General features: G+C 41.9%; 1 protein-coding gene across 2 annotated transcripts in view; it reads left to right on the top strand.

Annotated features, from left to right (window-relative positions):
- p4ha3 (prolyl 4-hydroxylase, alpha polypeptide III) overlaps nucleotides 1-7288 on the top strand; it is a 66525-nt gene extending 59237 nt beyond the window's left edge. For both annotated transcript variants that reach the window (XM_067985382.1, XM_067985383.1), the window contains one exon: nucleotides 6662-7288. In XM_067985382.1, coding sequence (XP_067841483.1) covers nucleotides 6662-6732 — 71 coding nt within the window. In that variant the 3' untranslated portion in view covers nucleotides 6733-7288. The remainder of the gene's footprint in view (nucleotides 1-6661) is intronic.
- Nucleotides 7289-18373: the final 11085 nt, after the last annotated feature.

Genomic DNA, 18373 nt, shown 5'->3' on the forward strand with positions numbered 1-18373 from the left:
GAGTGTAGAAGAGCATGCCAGGAGCAGCACCAGGTGTACCTAAAAATGAGGTGCCAACCTGGTGAAGCTACAACTCAGGACTACATGCATGCTAAATAGCGGAAGCTAAGCGATTCCACAACCAACGGATCAGATCAAAGCTCTGCAGTCCTGCCACATCCAGTCGTAAGTGGTGGTGGTGGACAATTAAGCAACTAACGGGAGGAGGAGGCTCTGCAAACATCCCCATTCTCAATGATGGCAGAGTCCAGCACGTGAGTGCAAAAGACAAGGCTGAAACGTTTGCAACCATCTTCAGCCGGAAGGTCCGAGTGGATGATCCATCTCAGCCTCCTCTCGATATCCCCACCATCACAGAAGCTAGTCTTCAGACAATTCGATTCACTCCACATGCTATCAAGAAACGGCTGAGTGCACATGTGCTCCTAGTCGCGCCTCTAGCCAAGCTGTTCCATTACAGCTACAACACTGGCATCTACCCGACAACATGGAAAATTGCCCAGTTATGACCTGTCCACAAAAAGCAGGACAAATCCAATCCAGCCAATTACCGTCCCATCAGAATACTCTCAATCATCAGCAAAGTGATGGAAGGTGTCGTCGACAGTGCTATCAAGCGGCACTTACTCACCAATAACCTGCTCACCGATGCTCAGTTTGGGTTCCGCCAGGACCACTCGGCTCCAGACCTCATTACAGCCTTGATCCAAACATGGACAAAAGAGCTGAATTCCAGAGGTGAGGTGAGAGTGACTGCCCTTGACATCAAGGCAGCATTTGACCGAGTGTGGCACCAAGGAGCCCTAGTAAAATTGAAGTCAATGGGAATCAGGGGGAAAACTCTCCAGTGGCTGGAGTCATACCTAGCACAAAGGAAGATGGTAGTGATTGTTGGAGGCCAATCATCTCAGCCCGAGGACATTGCTGCAGGAGTTCCTCAGGGCAGTGTCCTAGGCCCAACCATCTTCAGCTGCTTCATTAATGACCTTCCCGCCATCATAATGTCAGAAATGGGGATGTTCGCTGATGATTGCACAGTGTTCAGTTCCATTCGCAACCCCTCAGATAATGAAGCAGTCCGTGCCCGCATGCAGCAAGACCTGGACAACATCCAGGATTGGGCTGATAAGTGGCAAGTAACATTCGCGCCAGATAAGTGCCAGGCAATGACCATCTCCAACAAAAGAGAATCTAACCACCTCCCCTTGACATTCAACAGCATTACCATCGCCAAATCCTCCACCATATCAACATCCTGGGGGTCACCATTGACCAGAAACTTAACTGGACCAGCCACATAAATACTGTGGCTACAAGAGCAGGTCAGAGGCTGGGTATTCTGCGGCAAGTGACTCACCCCCTGACTCCCTAAAGCCTTTCCACCATCTACAAGGCACAGGTCAGGAGTGTGGTGGAGTACTCTCCACTTGCCTGGATGAGTAAAGCTCCAACAACACTCAAGAAGCTCGACACCATCCAGGACAAAGCAGTCCGCTTGATTGGCACCCCATCCACCACCCTAAACATTCACGCCCTTCACCACCGGCGCACCGTGGCTGCAGTGTTTACCATCCACAGGATGCACTGCAGCAACTCGCCAAGGCTTCTTCGACAGCACCTCCCAAACCCACGACTTTTACCATCTAGAAGGACAAGGGCAGCAGGCACATGGGAACAATATCACCTGCACGTTCCCCTCCAAGTCACACACCATCCCGACTTGGAAATATATCGCCATTCCTTCATCATCGCTGGGTCAAAATCCTGGAACTCCCTACCTAACAGCACTGTGAGAGAACCTTCACCACACGGACTATAGCGGTTCAAGAAGGCGGCTCACCACCATCTTCTCAAGGGCAATTAGGGATGGGCAATAAATGCAGGCTTTGCCGGCGACGCCCACATCCCATGAACAAATTAAAAAAAAACACAGCTGCCAATGGTGGAATGATTAAAATTGGGGATGTGCAATAGGCCAGAACTGGAGGAGCGCAGGGATCTCGAAGGGTTGTAGGACTGGAGGAGATTTCAGAGATAGGGAGGGGCGAGGTCATGGAGGGATTTGAAAACAAGGATGAAAATTTTAAAATCGAGGCATTGCCAGACTGACTGAAGAACCCCATACAATAGTTAAATGAAAATGAGCATTTTACACATTACCATAACAGGTCCCCTTGGGAATAATCAGGAGCAGGAAACATTTTTAAACCAGGATCCATAACATTTAAAAAGTATTTCTTTAAGTGAAGTAAATGTAACAGTTCATTATTTGTGTTATGAGTTGAATGCTTTAGAATGTAGCAGGTAAACTTCAGACTGTCACAAATTCTTCTCACCATGGAAAAACATCAGTCTTTAAACAGACCCTGACTCACATCTGGTTACTGCAACAGCACTGCATTAAACCCAATAGATTTACTGGTTTCAAACAGTTCACTTTGTATTTATTTGTTCTCATTCCGAACTGTGCCTGATGGCAAGTTGCGAGCTTGTGCTCTGGATTATAGGGTAACCTAGCAATTTATAAACACAATTAAGCATTTGCTTTACTGCAAGTATAAATGAGATTCGGGGCTGGATTCTCCACTTAGGAACAGAGTAGTGATGGGATGGGACTAAAAGAATAGTTAAATATGTGGGGCACATTGTCAAAATGTGCACTGTACAAAAATAGCTAGTGTGGTTAATCGTGAAGAGGGCTGGAGGACATAATCAGATTAATAGATGAGGGAGATCGATGTCATCTGAAATTTAATGCAGAGAAATATGAGGTGATATATTTGGGATGAAGAATAAGGCGAGGAGGTATACACTAAATGATAAAACTTTAAAAGGAGGAGCAGAGAGACTCGAGTTCAGATGCACAAATCTTAAAAGTGGGAGGGCAGATTGATAAAGCTGGGGAAAAAAAGCATTTAGACTCCTAGGTTTTATAAATAGGGGAATAGAATTACATAGAATTATATAGAATGTACAGCACAGAAACAGGCCATTTGGCCCAACAGGTCCATGCTCCACACGAGGCTCCTCCCACCCTTCTTCATCTAACCCCATCAACATATCCTTCTATTCCTTTCTCCATCATAAGTTTAACCATCTTCTGTTAAACGCATCTATGCGAGTCGCCTCAACTACACCTTGTGGTAGCGAGTTCCATATTCTAACCACTCTCGGGGTAAATAAGTTTCTCTGAATTCCCTATCGGATTTATTCGTGACTCTCTTATATTTATGGCCCCTAATTCTGGTCTCCCCTGCAAGTGGAAACATCTTCTTTACGTCTACCCTATCAAACCCTTTCATAATCTTAAAGACCTCTACCGGGTCACCCCTCAGTCTGCTCTTTTCTAGAGAACAGAGCCCCAGCCTGTTCAGTCTTTCCTGATAGGTATAACCTCTCAGTTCCGATATCATCCTAGAAAATCTTTTTTGCACCTTCTCCAGTGCCTCTATATCCTTTTTATAATATGGAGATCAGAACTGTTCACAGTACTGCAAGGTTCTATACAAGTTTAATATAACTTCCCTGTTTTTCAATTCTGTTCCTCTACAAATGAATCCCAGTGCTTTGTTTGCTTTTTTTATGACTTTATTAACCTGCGTCGCTACTTTTAGTGATTGTGTATCCATACTCGCAGATCCCTCTGCTCCTCTACCCCATTTAGACTTTTATTTTCCAAACATTATGTGGCTTCCTTATTCTTCCTACCAAAATGTACCACCTCAGACTTAGCTATATTGAAATTAATTTGCCAATTACACACTCATTCTGCAAGTTTATTAATGTCTCCCTGTATTTTATTGCTGTCCACCTCAGTATAAATTATACACCCCAATTTGGTGTCATCCACAAATTTTGAAATTGTACTTCTGATTCCCGAGTCCAGATCGTTTATGTAAATGGTGCACAACAGTGGTCCCAGCACTGATCCTTGTGGAACACCACTTCCCATCTTTTGCCAGTCTGAGTAACTACCTTTAACCCCTATTCTCTGTTTTCTGTTTTGTAGCCAGCTTGCTATCCATTCTGGTACTTGTCCCCTGAAGCCACATGCTCTGAGCTTAGTCATGAGTCTACTATGTGGTACCTTATCAAATGTCTTTTGAAAATCCAAATATATATATTTTTTTTTTTATTCGTTCACGGGATGTGGGCGTCGCTGGCAAGGCCGGCATTTATTGCCCATCCCTAATTGCCCATCTACTACATTACCCTTGTCTACCCTTTCTGTTACTTCTTCAAAGAATTCAATAAGGTTGGTCAAGCATGAGCTTCCCTTTTGAAATCTGTGCTGACTATTCTTTATTATATTTTTGGTTTCTAGATGTTTTTCTATTACATCTTTGAGTAAGGATTCCATTATCTTTCCTACCACCGACGTTAAGCTAATTGATCTATAGTTCCCTGGACTGATTCTATCTCTCTTTTTAAATATAGGAATCACATTAGCTGTCCGCCAGTCCTCTGGCACTATTCGCTTTTCTAATGATGAATTTTTATATATATGTTATATAAATACAAAAGCAAAGAAGTAATGATAAACCTACACAAACCATTGGTTTGCCCGCTTTTAGAATATTAGGGGAGATGTTCCTGGATCTGAACCCAGGTGTAGTGAATATCATAATATTTGGGTGATTGGAAGAATGCACCTATAAAGAAACGGTTCCAATTGTCCTCCAATTAAATGAAGCCGAGGGAAATTGGGTGTGTTCCTTTATAGCGTCCGCTTCAACTCACCCAATTTTCCGATATTTGCTGCACCCAGGTCATCCAATATGCTTGGGCACAGACACAGGGAAATCTCTTTTGTGTCAGTTTTCGGTGCCTTACCTTAGGTAGGATGTCAAGGCCATGGAGAGATTTCAGAAGTGGTTCACTAAGATGATTCCAGAGATGAGAGGCTTTAGGTAAGAGGAGAGACTAGAGTAACTGGAACTCTTTTTATTAGAACAAAGTAGGTTAAGAGAAGATCTGATAAAAATGTTCAAAATTATGAAGGGTTTTCATTAGACAAATTGGGATAAATTATATCCACACGTCAGTGGTTTGGTAACTAGAGGGCATAAATTTAAGATAATTGTCAAAAGAACAAAGGGAAAGGTTAGAACAATTTATTTTACACAGAGCGTTGGTAGCACATGGAATGTGCCACAAGTAATGGTGGTAGCAAGACCCATAATAGTTTTAACATCAACAACTCGCATTTATGTATCAGCTTTAACATAGAAAAACATCCCAAGGCTTCGTAGAAGTGTAATCAGACAAAAATCAACATGGAGTCAAATAAGGAGATGTCAGGAGGGTTGACTAACAACTTGGTGAAAGAGGTGGGTTTTAAGAAGGGTTAAAGGAGGAGAGGGAAGTGGAGAGACGAAGAGGTTTAGGGAGGGAATTTCAGAGCTTAGAGTCGAGGTGGCTGATGGCACGCCTGTCAGTGGTGGTGCAAAGGGAGTGGGGGATGCACAAGAGGCCAAAGTCAGAGGAATGCAAAGTTCTCGGAAGGTTGTAGCACTGGAGGAAGATTTTAAAAGGGAAGTAGAAAATTATTTCAAGAAGAAAAATTTAAAAGGGTATATAGAAAGGGAAGGGGAATGGGATCAAATGGGTCGCTCTTTCAGAGAGCCAGTGCAGGTACGATGAGCTGAATGGCCACCTTCTGTGATTCTGTGGTGGATTTGAGTAATGTAGCAGTCGAGTGCTCGAGCTTCTGGTTTTATGCCTGTAAATGTGTCCGTTGATATCTCAGCTTGTAAAACCTTCTCTGATCAGCAGGGTTGACACATGGAGAAGTTTTGGTTCTCAGCAGGATGTGTTAAGCTGTGTTTATACTTGTGCCTAAAGTATTTTCTGTAAGACTTACTCTGGCTAGTTTCAAGGTAAGCCACAAAGCTCACACCAGGCACAATACGGAATCTATTTTATAACAGTGCAGTAACAGACAGACAGATGGAAGCAGGTAGATAACAGTTGTATCTTGTTGCTGTTTGTTTTAGCCAGACAAAAAAAGTGCCCGCTGGGACAGAGATTTAGGTTTTGGACTAGAGGTCCTTAACACCACTGTGTATTTTGGACTTATAACAACATAACGCCTACTTCCGGAAAGGTCATGTTCAAGTTGACTATATGCAGGGTACATTCCACCAGCTTTTACACTACATACATAACTATCTAATTCATTTGAATGGAAAAATGGCAGCATTAACAGGGAATCAATGAATTCTGTGACAGATTACCCAATCTTCACTGCAACTATAATATGGGAAGGAAAACAGCCGTGAAAAAAAGACTAAAATATAGTATTCCTGATAATTGGAATGTATTTTTTGGCTAAAAAATAGAATTATGCAATGTAAATAACACAACAAAGTGGGAATTTAGTGCTAAAAATTTCAATTAAAAGATAATTTGAATAAAGCAACTTTGAATTAAGATGAGTAGGCTGTACTGGGAATGAATAGATATCATTAGGATATATTTTGCTTTTTAATATTTCTTAACATATACTATTTTTACTATATTTCAATTAAAAATGGTTAAGACCAATGGTTGCTGGCATTTTCTATCTGTATATGCAGGTGGTTCATATAACCAGAATAAAGAACTGCAGTTCTTTTAATATGGAGCTATTTAACAACTGCTTTTTAAAAAATCTTTTTAGTGGCTAACAAGTGGATCCGAGAACATGGGCAGGAGTTTCAACGGAAATGTGGAGCTGACCCAGATGAGTAAGAGACCTCTTTGTCATGGGACCTCTTGGAGTACAAGAACCTGTGTCGTGCAAGAAGCACCATGTGTTTCTGAAGTAATGACTGGGAACTCGAGAGCTGCCTGAACTGGAGTGAGGAAACATGGCCTGCAGCCAAACACACTTTAGCGCTGACTCGGATCTGAGTAATGGAGCTGAGTGGCTGTTAACTCCAGGCAATAAAGTTCTTCATGTGTGGAAAACATGCACCCTCAGAACCAGGATACGTTGCTCCATGTTTCCGTTCATTTTATCACTGACTGCACCCATGACAGAAATTCCTGCGAAAGGAGATTTAAAGTCAAGTGTATCTGACGTGGAAAAACTGGATCAAAGAGAAAAGGAAAATAAATTATTTGCCTCGTGTAACCGTTGAGTAGAAAAAAAGCAAACTGATTCCTCCACTGAATGAGGACAGGAAGATTTTTTTTTAGAAAAGTAACTCACTGAATCAGATTAAAACACACATACCTACAAAGTGTTATATCACATCATGCATTTCTGAGGAGAATTTCCTTGGAGAATTAAAAGTGAAATGAAACGGAACTAAATTTGTGTTTTTTTCATTTTTGAAATGCAGGCAGTAATCTAAGATAGAAGCACTATAAGTTTGCAGCCTGTCTGAGTGCAAATGTACATCTTGCATCTTATATATCCAATCGGATCTGTTCTGATAGTTTTATTTGGATATTGATTGAGTTTTTTGAAGGGGTAACCAAGAAGATAGATGAGGGCTGTGCAGTAGACGTGGTCTACATGGACTTCAGCAAAGCATTTGACAAGGTACCGCATGGTAGGTTGTTACATAAGGTTAAATCTCATGGGATCCAAGGTGAGGTAGCCAATTGGATACAAAATTGGCTTGACGACAGAAGACAGAGGGTGGTTGTCGAGGGTTGTTTTTCAAACTGGATGCCTGTGTCCAGCGGTGTGCCTCAGAGATCGGTGCTGGGTCCGCTGTTATTTGTTATTTATATTAATGATTTGGATGAGAATTTAGGAGGCATGGTTAGTAAGTTTGCAGATGACACCAAGATTGGTGGCATTGTGGACAGTGAAGAAGGTTATCTAGGATTGCAACGGGATCTTGATAAATTGGGCCAGTGGGCCGATGAATGGCAGATGGAGTTTAATTTAGATAAATGTGAGGTGATGCATTTTGGTAGATCGAATCGGGCCAGGACCTACTCCGTTAATGGTAGGGCGTTGGGGAGAGTTATAGAACAAAGAGATCTAGGAGTACAGATTCATAGCTCCTTGAAAGTGGAGTCACAGGTGGATAGGGTGGTGAAGAAGGCATTCAGCATGCTTGGTTTCATTGGTCAGAACATTGAATGCAGGAGTTGGGATGTCTTGTTGAAGTTGTACAGGGCATTGGTGAGGCCACACTTGGAGTACTGTGTACAGTTCTGGTCACCCTATTATAGAAAGGATATTATTAAACTAGAAAGAGTGCAGAAAAGATTTACTAGGATGCTACCGGGACTTGATGGTTTGACTTACAGGGAGAGGTTAGACAGACTGGGACTTTATTCCCTGGAGAGTAGGAGGTTAAGGGGTGATCTTATAGAAGTCTATAAAATAATGAGGGGCATAGATAAGGTCGATAGTCAAAATCTTTTCCCAAAGGTAGGGGAGTCTATAACGAGGGGGCACAGATTTAAGGTGAGAGGGGAGAGATACAAAAGGATCCAGAGGGGCAATTTTTTCACTCAAAGGGTGGTGAGTGTCTGGAACGAGCTGCCAGAGGCAGTAGTAGAGGCGGGTACAATTTTGTCTTTTAAAAAGCATTTGGACAGTTACATGGGGAAGATGGGTATCGAGGGATATGGGCCAAGTGCAGGCAATTGGGACTAGCTTAGTGGTATAAACTGGGCGACATGGACATGTTGGGCCGAAGGGCCTGTTTCCATGTTGTAACTTCTATGATTCTATGATTCTATATTTAACCATCAACCAATCAATCAAAAGGTTGAATCTTTTACACCCCCTGCCTTTTTGAGGTAGTACAAGGCAGATATTGAACTTTGTATATATAATGATGCATATTGATCAGTCACTTTTGTTTCTATAGTTATTGTATTCCCTTAGCGACAAAGTTATTGTGAATTTGTGTCCCAAGACTGCCGTTTAAGCAAATTTGTCTCCCTCGAGGCAACATGTGTCAAGCTGCCAAATGAAGAGTGATTTGGAATTGAAGCGATCTATTCCAGTTCAGAGAGCAGACACCGAATTAGGGGAATTAATAGACAGAAAATCATGGACCCGTGATTTCACGATTATGGACTGTGGACAACCGAGACTCCCTGCTGACTGTACAAACTCAGAAAATCATATGATACTCTAAATGTTGAATCATTTTACACCTCATCATATTGCAGCATGTCTTACTGAGGGTGTCAGTAAAAAAAGCAGAAAGCGGTGAGAATGCACAGCAGGTCGATCAGCACCTGAAAGAGAAAGACAGGCTAATGTTGAGGGTGTGACTGTGACAAGAATTTCCTCCTGAAAGTTATGTACATTTCATGTATTATGCTGGATCACCTGGGGTGTTGCTCATGGTTTTTTTTTAATTTATTCGTTCATGGGATGTGGGCGTCACTGGCAAGGCCAGCATTTATTGCCCATCCCTAATTGTCCTTGAGAAGGTGGTGGTGAGCCGCCTTCTTCAACCGCTGCAGTCCGTGTGGTGAAGGTTCTCCCACACTGCTGTTAGGAAGGGAGTTCCAGGGTTTTGACCCAGCGACGATGAAGGAACGGCGATATATTTCCAAGTCAGGATGGTGTGTGACTTGGAGGGGAACGTGCAGGTGGTGTTGTTCCCATGTGCCCGCTGCCCTTGTCCTTCTAGGTGGTAGAGGTCGCGGGTTTGGGAGGTGCTGTCGAAGAAGCCTTGGCAAGTTGCTGCAGTGCATCCTGTGGATGGTACACACTGCAGCCATGGTGCGCGGTGGTGAAGGGAGTGAATGTTTAGGGTGGTGGATGGGGTGCCAATCAAGCGGGCTACTTTGTCCTGGATGGTGTCGAGCTTCTTGAGTGTTGTTGGAGCTGCATTCATCCAGGCAAGTGGAGAGTATTCCATCACACTCCTGACTTGTGCCTTGCAGATGGTGGAAAGGCCTTGGGGAGTCAGGAGGTGAGTCACTCACCGCAGAATACCCAGCCTCTGACCTGCTCTTGTAGCCACAGTATTTATATGGCTGGTCCAATTAAGTTTCTGGTCAATGGTGACTGCCAGGATGTTGATGGTGGGGGATTCAGCGATGGTAATGCCGTTGAATGTCAAGGGGAGGTGGTTAGACTCCCTCTTGTTGGAGATGGTCATTGCCTGGCACTTGTTTGGCACAAATGTTACTTGCCACTTATCAGCCCAAGCCTGGATATTGTCCAGGTCTTGCTGCATGCGGGCTCGGAATACTTCATTATTTGAAGAGTTGCGAATGCTGCCTTGATGTCAAGGGCAGTCACTCTCACCTCACCTCTGGAATTCAGCTCTTTTGTCCATGTTTGGACCAAGGCTGTAATGAGGTCTGGAGCCAGAAGTGCTGAGTAGATGATCCATCTCGGCCTCCTCCCGATATCCCCACCATCACAGAAGCCAGTCTTCAGCCAATTCGATTCACTCCACATGCTATCAAGAAACAGCTGAGTGCACTGGATACAACAAAGGCTATGGGCCCTGACAACATCCCGGCTGTAGTGCTGAAGACTTGTGCTCCAGAACTAGCCGCGCCTCTAACCAAACTGTTCCAGTACAGCTACAACACTGGCATCTACCCAACAATGTGGAAAATTGCCCAGGTATGTCCTGTCCACAAAAAGCAGGACAAATCCAATCTGGCCAATTACAGCCCCATCAGTCTACTCTCAATCATCAGCAAAGTGATGGAAGGTGTCATCGACAGTGCTATCAAGTGGCACTTACCAATAACCTGCTCACCAATGCTCAGTTTGGGTTCCGCCAGGACCACTCGGCTCCAGACCTCATTACAGCCTTGGTCCAAACATGGACAAAAGAACTGAATTCCAGAGGTGAGGTGAGAGTGACTGCCCTTGACATCAAGGCAGCATTTGACTGAGTGTGGCACCAAGGAGCCCTAGTAAAATTGAAGTCAATGGGAATCAGGGGGAAAACTCTCCAGTGGTTGGAATCGTACACTGCACAAAGGAAGATGGTAGCGGTTGTTGGAGGCCAATCATCTTAGCCCGAGGACATTGCTGTAGGAGTTCCTCAAGGCAGTGTCCTAGGCCCAACCATCTTCAGTTGCTTCATCAATGACCTTTCCTCCATCATAAAGTCAGAAATGGGGATGTTCGCTGATGATTGCACAGTGTTCGGTTCCATTCGCAACCCCTTAGTTAATGAAGCAGTCCGTGCCCGCATGCAGCAAGACCTGGACAACATCCAGGCTTGGGCTGATAAGTGGCAAGTAACATTCACGCCAGACAAGTGCCAGGCAATGACCATCTCCAACAAGAGAGAGTCTATCGATCTCCCCTTGACATTCAACGGCATTACCATCACCGAATCCTCCACCATCAACATCCTGGGGGTCACCATTGACCAGAAACTTAACTGGACCAGCCACATAGATACTGTGGCTACAAGAGCAGGTCAGAGGCTGGGTATTCTGCGGCGAGTGACTCACCTCCTAACTCCCCCAAAGCCTTTCCACCATCTACAAGGCACAAGTCAGGAGTGTGATGGAATACTCTCCACTTGCCTGGATGAGTGCAGCTCCAACAACACTCAAGAAGCTCGACACCATCCAGGACAAAGCAGCCCGCTTGATTGGCACCCCATCCACCACCCTAAACATTCACTCCCTTCACCATCGGCACACCGTGGCTGCAGTGTGTACCATCCACAGGATGCACTGCAAGGCTTCTTCGACAGCACCTCCCAAACTCGCGACCTCTACCACCTAGAAGGACAAGGGCAGCAGGCACATGGGAACAACATCACCTGCACGTTCCCCTCCAAGTCACACACCATCCCGACTTGGAAATATATCGCTGTTCCTTCATCGTCGCCGGGTCAAAATCCTGGAACTCCGTTCCTAACAGCACTGTGGGAGAACCTTCACCACACGGACTGCAGCGGTTCAAGAAGGCGGCTCACCACCACCTTCTCAAGGGCAATTAGGGATGGGCAATAAATGCTGGCCTTGCCAGCGATGCCCACATCCCATGAACGAATAATTTTAAAAAATTTCATGTGTTACCAATGCTCTGTGTAAAATAAATTGTTCTAACCTTTGTTCTTTTGATGATTATCTTAAATTTTTGCCCTTTAGTTACCAAACCATTGACCTGTTGATATAGTTTATCCCAATTTGTCTAATGAAATCTCTTCTTAATTTTGAACACCACTATCAGATCTTCTCTTAACCATCTTTGTTCTTAGAGTTCCAGTTACTCTAGTCTCTCCTCTTACCTAAAGCCTCTCATCTCTGGAATCATCTTAGTGAACCTCTTCTGCAACCTCTCCATGGCCTTGACATCCTTTCCAAAGTAAGACACCAAAAACTGGACAGAAGAGAGGAGATTTCCCTATCTGTGCCCAAGTATAATGGATGACCTGGGTATAGCAAACATCAGAAAATTAGGTGAGTTGAAGTGGATGGGGCAAAGGAACACGCCCGATTTCCCGCCACTTAATTTAAATGGAGGAAAATTGGAAATGTTTCTTTACAGGCACATTCTCTAAATCACCCAAATATTTTGATATTCACTACACCCAGGTCATCGTGTGCGCCTGGGTTCAGATCCAAGAAAATCTCCCCTAATGATCTAAAAGCAGGAAAAACCTGGATGAGTGCAGGTGTGCAGGTTTACCATTACGTCTTTGCTTTTGTATTCTGTTCCCCTATTTATAAAACCAAATGCTTTTTTTTTCCAGCTTTATCAATCTGCCCTCCCACTTTTAAGACTTGTGCATCTGAACTCCTGAGTCTCTCTGCTCCTCTACTCCTTTTAAAGTTTTATCATTTAACGTATGCCTCCTCGCCTTATTCTTCCTCCCAAATGTATCACCTCATATTTCTCCACATTAAATTTCAGATGATATCTATCCACCTAATCTACTAATCTGATTGACCTCCAGCCCTCTTCACAATTAACCACACTACCTATTTTTGTACTGTGCCCCACATATTTATTCTTTCAGTCTTTCTGTTTTATAGTTAAAGTTCTGTCCCATCACTACTCTGTTCCAAAGTACAGAATCCAGCCCTTAATCTCATTTACAACTCTAGTAAAGCAAATACTTAACTTTGTTTATAAACTGCTGTGTGGCAGACATTACCCTATAATCCAGAGCACAAGCTTGCAACTTGCCATCAGGCACAGTTTGGAATGTGAACAAGTAAATACAAAGTGAACTGTTTGAAACCGGTAAATCTATTGGGTTTAATGCTGTGCTGTTGCAGTGTTTAACAGTAACCAGATGTGAGTCAGGGTCTGTTTAAAGACTGATGTTTTTCCATGGTGAGAAGAATTTGTGACAGTCTGAAGTTTACCTACTACATTCTAAAGCATTCAACTCGTAACACAAATAATGAACTGTTACATTTACTTCACTTAAAGAAATACTTTTTAAATGTTATGGATCCTGGTTTAAAAACGTTTCCTGCTCGCAGTTATTCCCAAGGGGGCCTGTTATGGTAATGTGTAAAATGCTCATTTTCATTTAACTACTGTATGGGGTTTTTCAGTCAAATCCCTCCATGGCCTCACCCCTCCTTATCTCTGTAACCTTCTCCAGCTCTAAAACCCTCCGATATCTCTGCGCTCCTCCAATTCTGGCCTCTTGCACATCCCCAATTTTAATCGCTCCACCATCCACCTTCAACTGCCTAGGCTCTAAGCTCTGGAATTCCCTCCCTAAACCTCTCCTCCTCGCTCTCCTCCTTTAAAATGCTTCTTAAAACCTACCTCTTTGACCAGGATTTTGGTCACCTGTTCTAATATCTCCTTATGTGGCTCGGTATCAAATTTTGTTTAATATCGCTCCTGTGAAGCGCCGTGGGACATTTTACTACGTTAAAGGCGCTATATAAATGCAAGTTGTTATTGATACGGGGTAATCTAAAGAGGAGAGAGAAACTAACTTATAAATTAGGGCAGCAACAAGATATTTTTGTAACAGTTTGTAAAATATAATTTGCAACCTATAGCATGTATTTAATTGTAAAGACTACAAAATGTTGTTCGAGCTTAAAACCTTTTTTAAACTTTTAATTGATTACCAGTCTATCATATAATGTTACCAGATATGAAAATAAGACTATAAAATAAGAATAGAAAATTCTTGTATAGGTCAGCCAATTTCCAAAAGAAATAGATAAGCTAACATTTCAGGTGAGACACTTAATTAGTGTTCAGCTTTTACTTCAGATTTCCAGCAACCGTATTTTTTTATTACTGCTAAATAATTTGTTTTTTTAATCTCTATGAGATTCTTTCACATGTACACTCACTCTTACACTGGGCCTCAGACTTTAACATATCTCATTAATATTTCTGTGGATTAAAATAGCCTGCCAACTTTTGTCACCAATTTAAATGAGATAGATTACCCTAGTGCTACACCCCATCTAGTGGCCAAGCAAGGAATTCCCAATAATTCTTCAATGAAGGAAAATGAGTTGTAATTGTTAGGAAAGAGCTAAAATATTTTAACTGATTTTGGATTTGTTACTTGTGTAAAATATTCATTAAATTAAATTCTGATGAGGTGAACAAATAAACATAGAATAAAATTCCACGAATGCTCTGTTTATTTTGCTATAGACTACAAATTTGTGGCATCACAGTTATTGAACAACGTGCTGTAGTATTGTAATTAAGTAGATGACATACAATTCAAGTCCTTTTACCAGAGATGTTCGATTTCACATATTTCCTCTCTGAAACAGAATGGATTAAAATCTGAAATCCTTCAAACTCATGCAAAAATAATTTTTTGGCATGGAAATATGAAAATTCTCATGCAAAAGGACTATCAAGGCCAAAAATTGGTTCAATTTACAGCCAACAGGTTCAAGTTAATCAGTTTTGTGCGTTATTCACTCCTCCAAACAATGCTTATGGGTTTGTTCCATAATGTAGTTTTGACACTTAATAGCTTGAGATCTTGTACTGAACTTATTCTGAGCTGTAATGGTAACCTCTGCTCTTGGTTGAAACCACTATGGGAGTAAGTTGAAGGAGTTCTCTGGATTCATCAAGTGTTTCGGCATCAGGCACACTTTATAGAAAGTGTGCCCAGGCCAATAAATGGGAGCACCAATTACCTGTTTCCAATCGCTTTTTTAGACAACAGATTATATAAATAGAATCAGACGCTTGTAAATCAGGTGCCTCAACTCTAAAATTTTGAAATAATTTTCAATGAGACATAATTGAACAAAAAGTTATATTGACCTGAACAATTACATTGAAATTTCAAAATAATCTACTTTCATCTTTGCAGATCCCAATCTAGAGCAGCGTCATATAAAGGTCTAATGTCAGTCCAGGTGGTAGTTAGTAATGTCAACGTCCAAATTCAGTTACACACATCACAAATGAGCGACATAATTCAGACACGTTAAGCATCTAACTCAATTTATCATGTGGAGTTCGATATGTGCCAACATGCGCATCTGTCGTGTGGATGCTGCAATTTGGACATTATCTACAGAAATTACCCAGGCTGGTCCAGGCATGATGCACCAGCTGGCAGGAAGGCACAATTGGCACGCTGGACTTGTTCCAGTTTGAAGTCTGCCAACTCAGAAACGGCCTATTGATCGCAGTCAGTTTCAAGATGCTCCTACTCAATGTATTAATCGTATTCACACTACATTTCCTAACATTGGGAATGGGAGCAGGGAATGCCATGTGCTGACCCACAACAACATCTAGGAAGGAAGCAGTCTCGAAACCCCAGATTTAGTGAACCCAGTATAGTTCAGCTTACTTCAAGTTAGTTTGGGAACAGCTTCATTCAGTCCCAAAATAGGCTTCAATCCATACCACTATATTAGTTTTCTGTGATCAAAATATTTGTGCTCTATCAATGGGAATTACAAACTGTTTTAAGTGCTAAGGCCCCACCTGCCCTCTAGAACCTGGTAGAAAATTTCCTCATACACTTTTCAAGGAGCATTGGGTTAAAGATACGGGATCAAGTGCCACACAAATAATGTATATATTTGAAAACATATGTCCTCTTGTACATAACTTACTCTACACACTTCATTTTAAAAAAAATCCAATTTTACTCTGAAGATATTTGTCCATTTTCCATTTGTATTGCATGTATGTCATATGTGGCATAGCTGTTCCAGAAACCAATAAAGATTTTAGCAGTCACATTTAAAGAACAACTTAAAGCTAAAACACCCTAGATATGCTCTGTATTAGTCTTTTGACCTAAGCAGGCTGTAGGATTTCTTTCCACTGCTTCATCTGACATCCATTCATACTGTGAAGGAGTACAGTTATGTTAATAGGACAGAGAGGATGGGCTTTTACTGGTGCATCTATGAAACTGGGAAAGTGATATCACAGCATTGCAGAGATTTCAAGCTTTGTACCAACTTTAGTCACAAAATGAACTTCAGTTTTGTTCACCTCTTAAGGAGGCTTTATTGTTAGTGAACTGTCCTTAAATGAAGGAGTTAATCAGGTAGACTGGCAAGCTTGAACAAAAGACCAGTGAACAAATTAAAGTAAACCAACAGATATTTAATGACAAATCTGGGATTTAGCCTGAGATCCTGCCACTGTGGATCCACAATGACGCTACAATAAAAAAAATAACTGCACCCAAATGTTACAAGCAAGGGATTAATAACGCTGCTTCAAAATAAAATGTAAAAAATTAAGCAAAAAAAAAAATACTAGGGCAGTTTGTTTCTCATCATAAACGACAATAGTCATATCAAATTGTACTGTGCCTAAAATTGAGAAAGTCCCACTTGGACTGAATTCTGACAAGTTTTTTTAAAATAAAGTTTGTTTTTATAATGTTTAAGCCACTGTTTTCCTCACAGAGGTTAGCCTATTGACTGTCAACTTTGCAATTCTAAAATATAATTTTTCTTTTATTTCAACAAAAATATCATTTTGTGCTGTCATTTGACTGAAAATACACTAGGGTATATTTTTCTTCATTCATTATTAGTGAAAAACAATAGTGTGAGCATAATAGTTGTAGTCTTTTCAGACTTGAAAGGAGACATCTAAAAAGATATGATAGTTAACAGTATGGAAAAAAATAAAATAAAATTAGATCAAAGTAAAGAGCATGAATAGGATAAGGTGGCATGTTAGGCTAGTAAAGTGCTAATCTAGGACATATCAGGAAGTTCTACATCACCCACAGAGTAATAAATATATAGAACAAAAATAGAAAAAGCTGCACTCAGCAGGTCAGGCAGCATCTGTGGAGAGTGTTAACATTTCAAGTTGATGAGCTTTCATCAGAATAAATATATAAAATGAACTTCCAGAGACAATAGTACAGGTGGAAACCCTGGAATCAATTAAGAACCAATTAGGTACTGCAGTGGAGGGACTATAGGGTTATCTCTGGATGAATGTACTAAGGTTGGTCAAATGGCCTCTCTCAACCATAATTACCTTGTGATAGGGGTAAACTAGCTTTATACTCATGCCATTTTTTTTACTAACGATTGGAGGAAAATATACCTCAAAATATGAGCAGCAGACTAGAATTAGAGCATCAAGTGGAGGTCTACTGTAAATCGCATACATAAAAGGTCACATGAACGAGGTAGCGAAGGACTGCTAACGCTCCTAGTCGAGAATTGGTTTAGCGCCAGGAGGCTATATCTTTAAGGACCGCTGGTTAGGCTGCAGTATATCCGGGAAAACTGACTGCACGCAGGACGCATGCTCTGCTCAGTTTCTGTTGAATTTGGGAGCGGGGTCCTGAAACAGGCATTAGGATCCTGATGAGCATATTCAAAGAGCCTAACGTCTGTTTCAGGCAAGTGCCCTGGACACTCCAAAGTTGGCAGCTTCCAATTTGGTAGCCAACGCACTTCTGGGGAGGGGGAGCAGGAATTCGGGTGCGGGAGATCGCCGCCTGAAATTCATTCCCTGAACCCTCATTCTCCCTCGCCGTTCCTTTCTTTCACTATTCTGTAAAGCAGACTGTGTACCACGCTTATTCAGATATACAAGCAGGAGTCCAGACAGTTTTAGTAATCTTTCTGAACAACAGTAATTTTTTTTTACATCAAACAATTTTTGTTAATGACTGTCATTGTTAGTGACAGTAACAGTATTCACAGTGAGGGATGAAACAATATAAAGTTGCACTTATAATGCCACTTTCATATTGATGTGAAGCAATTTTGTGCACTAAAGCAAAGCGACTTCAGATCACTAAAGTTAAACTAAAGATTCTGAGGGGGTTTGATAGGGTAGATGCTGAGAAGTTGTTTTCCCCTGGCTGGAGAGTCTAGAACTAGGTGGAATAGTTGCAGGATAAGGGCTCGTCCATTTTAGACTGAGATGCGGAGGAATTTCCCAGAGGGCTGTGGATGCTGAGTTGTTGAATATATTCAAGGCTGAGATAGATAGATTTTTGGACTCTAGGGGAATCAA

The sequence above is a fragment of the Heptranchias perlo genome, chromosome 6 (genome assembly GCF_035084215.1).
Source record: "Heptranchias perlo isolate sHepPer1 chromosome 6, sHepPer1.hap1, whole genome shotgun sequence".
NCBI lineage: Eukaryota > Metazoa > Chordata > Chondrichthyes > Hexanchiformes > Hexanchidae > Heptranchias > Heptranchias perlo.